The following is an 11,331-nucleotide window of genomic DNA, read 5'->3' on the forward strand; positions in this document are numbered from 1 at the left end:
GTTGAAGCTCTCTGGTCCACAAATTATTTTTATTTTGATTTTTGGGGTTTCAAGGGAATAATGGTTTATTAGCTTCAAAATGATTCAAATTTGGGTTTATCTCAAAAACAACTTGGATGTGGGCTTCGGCTATGTATGTGTGGGTTTTTGGAATTTGGTACAGATTAAGGTTATTTTCTTTCAACCAATGGTATTCTTTGTAGTTGGGTGTTCTTATTTGTTGAAGTTTCTTGTGAATATTGTTGTTTTCTGTGATGGGGTTTTGGGTGAGTGGAAAATGAGAGGATTTTTTTTTTTTTTTTTGGAGTTCCTTTGGTTGCTTTAAAAATTTCCCACCAAATGGAAAACTAGAATTAATTCAGTTTGAGTCACAACTTTGATTTCTCACTTCTATCGCCTTAAGTGCTTCGAAAATTCACGAAGAACACAAAAAACAAGTTTCTTACAAAAAAAAATGAAAAGTAAAAAATATTTTTAATTAAATTATTAAATTAATTTAGATTAAATAATTTTTAAATTTTTTGTTTAAATTTTCTGACATGATTTTAAAAAAAAATTTAAAATGTTGATGTGGCATTTTAAAATGCCAAATTTTTTTAAATATTATTTTAATGGACACGTCAGCATCTAACATGCGAATAGTGCATTCTGTTTGTCACGTATGATTTTTTTGTTAGTGGGTTGACAACAGAGACCATTTTAAAAACGATTTTCTTTTTTTAGGGATGACATTTGTATGAAAATCAATTTTGGAGATCAAAATGGAAATTGACTCAAAATTAGGACCAAAAGTGCATTTTTTCCATAAGAAAATGAGACTGCGTGTGGCTTTATGTGGAGGAAAGTGAAAGAAAAGGAAAATAAGAAGATGAGGAAGAAGTGAACAAGTGGATGAGAAAAAAGGCAAAAGAAAAAGGAAAATAAAGGTTTTGGGTTTGGATCATTAAAGCAACATGGAAGAAAATATAGGGATGAGACTGCGTGTGGCTTTATGTGGAGGAAAGTGAAAGAAAAGGAAAATAAGAAGATGAGGAAGAAGTGAACAAGTGGATGAGAAAAAGAGAAAAGAAAAAAGGGAAAATAAAGGTTTTGGGTTTGGATAATTAAATCAACTCGGAAGAAAATACAAGGAGTACGGACACAAATTATTCACAATTTTTTTTATTTTTTTTATTTTTTTTACAAATGTGATGTAAAACAATGCGGAAGAAAATATAAGAAGTAAGAACGCAAATTATTTTACAAATTCTTTTTACAATTGTGATGTTGCGAAGAATATGGTGAAGAAAAAAATAATGCATACATGTATAACTGAAAAACAACCTTCCACAGTTTGCTACATCAAAGACGTGGCAAAGAAGTTGTGAAATAGTTTAGTAATCCTAGAGCAACTCATTTAAAAGATAAGTGCTAATATAATTTTATTTTGTAGAGATTAATTCTACCAAAATGATTGAGTTTCAAATTTTAAGATAATAATTTTGTTTTCATTATGGAAAAGAGAAAAATTATTTTACAACATTTTCACAATAATTTTATAATAAAATCTAAATAATAGGTTGTTATTGGTTATTGGTTGTTATGGATGAACAAAAAAGTAATTTAAGTGATAAGTTCAAATTAAAACCAACTTACCATATATGATTTATTGTGAAAGTATAGCGAAAATGTTATGAACATGACACTTCTTCAAAAAGAGAAGTATGAAATAAATTTTTTTATATATACATTTTGTCATTTTTGATAATTTACAATTCAAATTAGCATTTTTATAAGTATTAGCTAAACACTCAATTTTTTTTAAAAAAAATATTTTTAACAATTTTTATCAAATACTCTACTTTTTAAAAAATCTAAATTTTATGCCACAATTTTCGAAAGCACCACTCTTTTGAAAGTACAATATCAAAAATTAAATCAAACTCGGGTGAAAACAAGAGGTGGGTGTTTTTTATTACAACGATCAAATGGGAATGCAAAAGATGTGGTCCCATTGTAAGGAGCAAGTAGGCCACGATTACTCATGGCGTAGTTTCTAAGGTGGAACCAGTTGAACAATTTTGCCCTTTATTTATACCGTGTTCTTGCAATTTGACTTTTCCCAACAAGTTAAAAATATTAATGACCCAGTTCTCTTCATTAAATTATCCATATTTTAGAAATAAATAATTAATTAATTAATTCCTGCTTCTGGGTCCAGAAGAGACTAGATATATATCCTCCTATTGCCAATGCCAGCAAAGCCATGACCTCACTTCTCTCTCTATATCAATAAATAATTGTATTCTTGTCCTCCAATAGTATTGGTCCAATACTGAAAGCTCCAACTGAATATCAATTGCACATTGTTTTTATATTGTTTTGCACATTTTCATACGCATCTACGATAATCGAAAGAAAGGCCAGAGAGAAGAGGTTTTGATAAAATATCTGTTATTATACCGGTTCTTGCAATTTGACTTTTCCCAACAAGTTAAAAATATTAATGACCCAGTTCTCTTCATTAAATTATCCATATTTAGAAATAAATAATTAATTAATTAATTCCTGCTTCTGGGTCCAGAAGAGACTAGATATATATCCTCCTATTGCCAATGCCAGCAAAGCCATGACCTCACTTCTCTCTCTATATCAATAAATAATTGTATTCTTGTCCTCCAATAGTATTGGTCCAATACTGAAAGCTCCAACTGAATATCAATTGCACATTGTTTTTAATATTGTTTTGCACATTTTATACGCATCTACGATAATCGAAAGAAAGGCCAGAGAGAAGAGGTTTTGATAAATATCTGTTGAAGCTAGCAGACAATGGAGTTGATGTTCATTCCATCCCCGAGTATTAGTCACCTCATACCAATGGTAGAGCTTGCAAAGCTATTAACAGAACGAGACGACAGGCTCATGACCAAGATCTTCATAATGAAGCAACCATCTGACTCAAAGGTTAGTGCCTACATTGAATCACTTAATTCCTCCTCATCAGCAATCGTATCCAATTCATTGACCGCCCTTCAAGACGAACCCACCATTTCTTTCGATTTCTTTTCATTTATAGAAGCAAAAACCCAACTCAAAGATGTTCTTTCTAAGCTTACTCTTGTCGAGTCAAGCTTAATACATCTCGAGTAGCTGCAGTTGTCTTGGACATGTTCTGTAACCGATGATAGATGTGGCTAATGAATTTGGTATCCCTTCATACATATACTACACCAGGTGCTAATTTTCTTGGTCTCATTTTCCATATTCAAACCCTTCATGATGAACACAACCAGGACATTGTTGCTTACGAAGACTCGGACACTGATCTGGTTGTGCCAAGTTTTGTCAACAAAGTCCCAGCTAAGGTCTTCCCTTATGGACTTTTTGATAACTCCATTTTCTTTATTAAACAAGTGAGACGGTTCAAAGAAACAAAGGTATTATTATAAATACATTCATGGAACTTGAACCCTTCGCAATAAATCTATTTTAATGCCAAAACACCACTAGTTTACCCTGTGGGACTATAATGAACTGAAGGGCGAAACCCATGAGACCAAGAGCCCCAAAATGGTTTTGATGTCATGAAGTGGCTTGACGATCAGCCTCTATCATCAGTGGTGTTTATGCTTTGGTAGCATGGGATTTTGAAAAAGACCAAGTTAAGAGATAGCATATGCATTAGAGCATAGTGGCTGTCGTTTCCTATGGTCCCTACGTAAGCCACACCANCTATGGTCCCTACGTAAGCCACCACCAAGTGGTGGGATTGCAAGTCCAAGTGATTACACGAACCTTGAGGAAATTCTGCCACAAGGGTTCATCGAACGAACACAAGGTATTGGTAAGATTATTGGGTGGGCTCCACAAGTGGCAATCTTGGCCCACTCAGCAATCGGAGGGTTTGTGTCGCATTGTGGGTGGAATTCTATGTTGGAGAGCCTTTGGTTTGGTGTGCCTATTGCCGCTTGGCCAATGTATGCTGAACAACAAATTAATGCTTTCGAGATGGTGAAAGAGTTGGGATTAGCTGTTGAGGTTAAAATGGATTACGATAATAGTAAGCAAATTATTGTAACAGCTAAGGAGATAGAGAGAGGCATAAGGGAAGTAATGGACCCCGATAATGAGATAAGGAAGAACGTGAAGGAAATTAAAGAAAAAAGTAGGAAAGCTTTGAGCGATGGTGGATCTTCGCATTCTTCATTGGATCGCCTGATTGCTGATTTGATGGGTAACATAGCTCATTGAGATCAATTTTCATGAAGCAAAGAAAACGATTATCTTTTTATTTTTGTGACAATGCAATGTTTATGGAGAATAAAAGAGCCTTTCCATATGATTTGTATACTATTTTTGTAAGAATTCTCATTTTTATTTATTTATAAATATAGTCTATTTATCACTTTTGTTAAGGACAATTGCTAGAAAGTCAATTGCAGCCTTAGAGAAAGAATCCATCTACTATCGGGCTTGCCCTGTGTTGACCTCTTTAGTCTTGACATTCATGCTTAGAAATATCGAATGGCTTAAACAATATGCTAAGATCTCAAGAAGAAAATATAAGAAAAAAAAAAAAAAAACTTTATGTAAAATAAAACTAGCATATAACCTTATGTTTATACATATGATGCATTCACAAATAAACATAACTAAATTGGTATAAACATTCTACTTTGTTTATATATAATGTTTGTACATTTGAAAATATAAAACAGCTAATTATAAAATAAATATAAGTTTATTTGAAACAAATGTAAATGATGATGCATAAAATCGTCAGTGAGTTGATCGTCCATACACGCATCGAATGAGGTACTCGAAGAACAAAGAAGATGAAGAACTTACAAAGAGCACATGTGGGGTGCCAGCCAAAGACCCTTCGAAGATTAAGTCAGTGGTAGAAGAATCTTCTATAACACAAAAGTGTAAGAGCTAGGAAATTGCACATACCTTGAAGAAGAGATGGTTTGGTGCTTATACAGTGGTATAGAGCTAACCAAGATCCTTTGAACGTGGGAGCTTTCCTTGAAAAGAAGATTTGGAGTTAAGGCTCTGGGATTTTAGAGATGGAACGTGTAGTGGGGTCTTTGGATATGATGTGTAATTTATTTCCATGTTAGGACTCATGAGTGGAGAAAACGCAAAAGCTTGTGGGACCCAGTGTACTCAATCATCGATATAGTCCTTCATTCATCGATATGTGAGTGGAGGGTTTGGTGTAAGGCAACCATCAAGCACATACGCAAGCTACCCGACAGGTCTTCAAGAAGGGTGGCACATTGAACCGTCGGGACTTTATTGGTTTTGAATGGAGGATTCATCCCGACAGGTCCATGGATGGTTGGTCCATTGGTGTGGGCACTTATCTTGACGATTCGAAGACACGGTGCTCCAACCAACGGGCCAAGGTGTCCACTAGGACTTTCTTAGACAAAAATACCCTATCAATATGTGATGACCGTCATGGCGGAATGTGTCGCATGGTGTCAGGGAAGGTACTGAACGGTTTAGACCCTTTAAAACAACCAGATTGGTTAGCCTAGATTAATTAGCCAAGTTGTTACTTAGTCAAATTATGCAATTCTAGGTTAAAGCAATCAAATAATTATATCAAGATATAAAGCAGCAGAAAATAAATGAACACAAGATATGATGACCCAGGAAACCACACGGTAAAAACCTGGGAAGGATTTGACCTAGCTATCCTCAAGGTAAACCTGAATCCACTATGCAAAAGAATCGAAGTTCATACAGAAGGACTACAAGCTCCCCGCTTGACTTCCTAATGCTACCCACTAGTAGAACTTACTGACACGACCACGTGCAAGCTCCAAATCCACGGACTCCTTCTTTCTTGGATTCTCCAATCAGCTACAAGCACCCCTGCTTGATATTCTTTAAGCTTCAATGGCAGCAACCAAGTTGATCATCAAGCTATTGATACTATCTCTAACTTGAAAACCCTAAGCTTTGTGTAAAAGAAAGCTCCTCTAGATCTCACAAGAGATTTACACAAAACAGTAATGTATGAGCAATAATACAACTAGAGCAACCTCGAAAAACGTGGCTAGGGTTTAGTTTTTATACCTAAGGTAAAAGCATAAAACCCTAAACGTTTAATGAAGTAGGGCTGAGTTGGAAATTCTGCAGAATAATCAACCTGTGCGATTTTCGATCGATTGAGTCTATTCTTCGATCAATCGAGCCAGGCCGAAAGTCCCAAGTACTTCTGCGGCCACTCGATTCCAACTTTACAATAATAAACCAACTTTGAGTAAGCCTAAACAAGACTGAATACATTGTTTTGATCATGGTTTGCCAACATTACAAATTAGAGTTCTAAATACATAAAATCCTAAGACCTTAGAACCTAACAGGTACCTAACGACTCATTGATACGTGATAACCATTAGGATGGAGTGTATCGCATGGTGTCAGAGAAGGTTCTTGACGACCCACTGATATGTGACGACTATCAGGGCGGAGTGTGTCGCGTGGTGCCACACTCCCTTTGTGACCGATGATGCTTTTGGTTATCAAAGACTCTTTTGGTGAGCTCAGGATGCTTTTGATGACCGAAAATTCTAGGGTGCTAGAGAAATTTTCTGGATGATGAAAATATTCCCTATCAGTAAAAGAAATAAAATAAATAAATTCGTTTAAATGATTAATTATTAAATTCTCAATTTTAGTTTGTCTAACCACTATTTGTATAATAATAATAATAATACTATATAAGAAAAAAATATTCATAACAAATGTTATTAATTTTCTATTATTTTTTGTGTACGTTGATTAATGTTCTAGATGGGAATGAAACCTAAGATTTTTTTTTTTTTTTTTTTAAGAATAAAATGAAACCTAAGTCCAATATAAATAAGTTTCTAAAACAAAAAAGTAGGAATGAAACCTAAGATTTTTTTTTTTTTTTTTTTAAGAATAAAATGAAACCTAAGTCCAATATAAATAAGTTTCTAAAACAAAAAAGTCCAATATAAATACAAATTCTATTTTTGTTATTTATTTGCTTATTTAATTTTCTCCAAACCTTTCTTTTTCCTTTTTATTTTATTTTTGACTCCTCGAATTTTGCACTAATAACTCTCTTAGCCCTAAAAATAAAAAAATATATGGACATGTAGCACAAAATTATACTCTAATTAAAAATCTAACTTGATTTTTTCTCAATTTTTTTCTTAAATATATACTAATGTGTAACTTCGTGCATATGCATAGGTACAATTAAAAATAATCACAATTATATAGGTCAAATTATACATTTTTTTAGATGAAGTTTAAATTATACATGATATTAACTTACACTTTTTTTAAACTATACATATCTAAAATATGTAATGTCTTCTCATAATATATATATATGATTTAGAAATTAATTGATTTTAGACTCTTTCGTTTTTGCACCCAGTAATTCATTTGTCACAAAAATTAAAAACTTAGATAGACTCGTAGAGAAAAAATTGGACACCAATTTGAACGGTTTTAGACCCCTTAGAACAACCAGATTGGTTAGCCTAGATTAATTAGCCAAGTTGTTACTTAGTCAAATTATGCAATTTTAGGTTAAAGCAATCAAATAATCATATCAAAATAATAAAGCAGCGGAATAATAAAAGACACGATGATATGATCACCCAGGAAACCACACGGTAAAAACTTGGGGAGGATTTGACCCACCGATCCTCAAGGCAAACCTGAATCCACTATGAAAGAATCGAAGTTCATACAAAAGGACTACAAGCCCCCCGCTCGATTTCCTAATGCTACCCACTAGTAGAACTTACTGACACGACCACGTGCAGGCTCTGAATCCATGGATTCCTTCTTTCTTGAATTCTTCAATCAGCTACAAGCATCCACGCTTGATATTCTTTAAGCTTCAATGGTAGCAACCAAGTTGATCATCAAGATGTTGATACTATCTCTAACTTGAAAACCCTAAGCTTTGTGTAAAGGAAAGCTCCTCTAAATCTCACAAGAGATTTACACAAAACAGCAATGTATAAGCAACAATAAAACTGGAGCAACTCTAAAAACGTGGCTAGAGTTTTGCCTTATATACCTAGGGCAAAAACATAAAACCCTAAACGTTTTAAAGAGTTAGGGCTGAGTTAGAAATTCTGCAGAAAACGCAATCTGGTCGACTTTCGATCGATCGAATCTATTCTTTGATCGATCGAGCCAGATCGAAATGCCCCAATGCATCTACAGTCTCTCGATTCCAACTTTACAATAATTAAACAACTTTGAGCACACTATAACAAGACTAAACATATCGTTTTGATCATGGTTTGCCAATATTATAAATTAGAGTTCTAAATACATAAATTCCTAAACCTTTAGAACCTCACACAATTGAAATCCAGTTTAGAATCTAATTGGATTTGGACTTTTCGATTTTTACACTCAATAATTCACTTAGCAAAAAATAAAAAATTAAATAGGACACGTGGCACAAAATTGAGAGTCTAATTAAAATTAAATTAGATTTTCTCTAAGTTTTGGCTACACACACACACTAGCTTATAACTTGTTCTTATGCATAGGAACATTAAAGAACAGTAATAAAAAGGACTTAAAGTAAATAAAAATTAAATTTTTGAAGTTGCAGAATTCCTAAAGTGACACAAATCCATTAGTATTCCAAATAAGAGAATCAAAACTAAATGGGAAATTTGTAGAGAGAGAGAGAGATAAACCTTAGTGAGAATGATTTAAAAAAAAAAAAAAAAGGAAACAAACAAACAAATCTAGAGATAATAATTGAACATAAAGAACTATTTACTTAGAGAGAGAGAGGAAGGGACCTAAGGTAGATAATATATGATGGCATAGTGAATACAATGAGCTTCACTAAAACCTTTGAGTAATAACTAAGTTACTTGCTTTGATTTTTTGCCTTAAAACTTCATCAACAATTTCATGGTTTCCATTAACAAGAGAGAATTCAAAGATTTTATCTTTTATGACAATCCAATTTCTACATGGCAGTATTTATATAGTTTTTGATATAAACTCATAGGGTTCATAGCATTTGTATATATTTTTATATAAATTATTCGAGTTTTACACTAATAACTTACTTGGCCCAAAATATATATATATTTTTTAATTTAAATAAGATACATAGCGCAGATTTGAGAATCCAATTGAAATCTATTAGGGTTTTAGACCCCAGTTATCACCAATTGAAAAAGAGCTCTTTAGAAAAAGCTAAAATATGTGGACTATAGAGAGTAGAATATTAATATAGAATGCAACACCCCAACCTTTAGGGAAAAAAAAGGTAAGATTTTTGAAGACCACAAGTGTGAATCCCAGCTACCCCCTTTTCTCCCAACCACAAATTCTTGGTAAATATCTCTCTCCCTCTTGACCGGCTAGTGACGGGATGCCCATTTTTCTTTCATACTTAAACACAAACATATACACACATCCCTCTATCTCTATCTTCCTCTCAATCGAATCTCTCTTCTTTCTCTTAGCCTTCTAGTTTCTTGCCATGAGATATTCGGCTATCAACCTACCCTCCAAGATTTTTGCCTCCTCCCAACATGATTCTAAGGTAATTTTCCTTTACCCATTTTCTAATTCCCTTGGGTATTTATTCTATATTGTTTGATGGATCCTTGATGTTAGGGACTTTTGATTTATGTGGAAGTTTGGGGTTAATTTTTGAAAGAGGATGTTAAGGACTCTTTTTTCACGCCATATGGCATTACTTCATTGGCAACCGTCACCACATCAACATATTAATTAATTTTGGGTAAATCTCCTTTAAAGCCCAAAATAAGCTTATATCTTATCCAACTATATGAATTAGGCTCACATAGCCGCCAAGATCCTTACTTCAAGAGGTAGATTCATGGTCCACATTTCTTCTTCATCAATTGGGATCATAACTCACGACATCATTTACATCAACATATGGATCGAGCTCAAGCAATGAATCAAAACACATGGCCCATATTACCTCTCTCATATCCATGGAAATCAGCTTTTCCAACAAAAGCCCAAGGTATGTCATCTCATCTTTGGCTTATGATCCAAACTCATGAGTCTCTTTGGAAAACTTTGAGAATCATGGTTTGGAAGGCCAAGAGGTATGTTTAGTAAAGCTCCAGTGGTTTAAATTTGATAAAAGAAATATGTTAGTTGGTGTGTCTTCTCCAAATCCCTAAACTCTAACAAGTCAGTGTGTAGCAGGTAACATATGGTAAGCCTCTCTTATCATATAGCACTTAAAATGATAAAACTCTTCATTGCTCTTTTCCTAAAACTTAATATTCATCATATTAAAAACACTCAAAAACTCCAACCATCCAAATGTTGAACAAATAACTGTTCATTCACTCTCTAGTTGTTTCCATATGAATTTGGAAACCCAATTGTATTATTCCACATAAACTATATTACTATTTTTAGATAAAATCTAACTTAAACACATGGCTAAATCTAATTGGCTATCTTTAATCTTCAAATATAAAATAGTCATAATATCTTTAATACCTAGCTACCATCTGCCATAATTTGACCAAATATTCCACTGCTAGCTACCAAAGTAGAGTATTAAATGCTGCTAAAAATGTATTGCTCACCAAGATTAAGTCGCTACACAATGAGATCTTGACTAGAATCTTGGACCAAAAATATAAATACTCAAAAGAGGAAACCTTTCCAGCAGAACACCAACAGTGTGTTCAGTACTTGACACCTTGACACCTAGTTGAAAGTGATATCACTAGCCATTTAATACTCAAATCCCAATGTCCAACTGCCATTCCCAAAATAGGAAGATATCCTTAAAAGAGATCTTACCATTTTCAGCCAAATCTATGAAATAAATGCTGAATATTCTCCAACAGCCAGACATAATCCAGCTAAGCTCATTTATTTCAACCCTAAGCAATAGCTGTCTTATGACAGTTGTGACAGCTGACCCAACAACCTTCACATTACAGAAATTCCTTATTTGGCTAAAAGCTAAAAGCAACCAAAGAACTATCGAGTTTTTGCTAAAGTCCTTTCCTTTTTTGCTAGTGTTAGGTTCTAAGGTCTTAGGATTTTATGTATTTAGAACTCTAATTTGTAATGTTGGCAAACCATGATCAAAACATTGTATGGTGTCTTCTTTAGACTTGCTCAAAGTTGGTTTAATATTGTAAAGTTGGAATCGAGTGGCTGCAGAAGTACTTGGGACTCTCGGCCTGGCTCGATCGATCGAAGAATAGACTCGATCGATCGAAAATCGCACAGGTTGAATTTTCTGCAGAATTTCCAACTCAGCCCTACTTCATTAAACGTTTAGGGTTTTATATTTTTACCCTA

General features: G+C 33.7%; 1 protein-coding gene across 1 annotated transcript; it reads left to right on the plus strand.

Moving 5' to 3' along the window:
• Nucleotides 1–2,799: 2,799 nt before the first annotated feature.
• LOC112010577 (anthocyanidin 3-O-glucosyltransferase 2) lies at nucleotides 2,800–4,373 on the plus strand. The gene is given in 7 exon segments (XM_065769347.1): nucleotides 2,800–2,991; nucleotides 3,114–3,159; nucleotides 3,162–3,213; nucleotides 3,215–3,411; nucleotides 3,414–3,471; nucleotides 3,473–3,607; nucleotides 3,609–4,373. Coding segments are annotated over 7 exon segments (1,293 nt in total). The 5' UTR covers nucleotides 2,800–2,811; the 3' UTR covers nucleotides 4,234–4,373.
• Nucleotides 4,374–11,331: the final 6,958 nt, after the last annotated feature.

Source organism: Quercus suber, unplaced genomic scaffold (assembly GCF_002906115.3).
Source record: "Quercus suber isolate HL8 unplaced genomic scaffold, Cork oak 2.0 scaffold_1121, whole genome shotgun sequence".
Lineage (NCBI taxonomy): Eukaryota > Viridiplantae > Streptophyta > Magnoliopsida > Fagales > Fagaceae > Quercus > Quercus suber.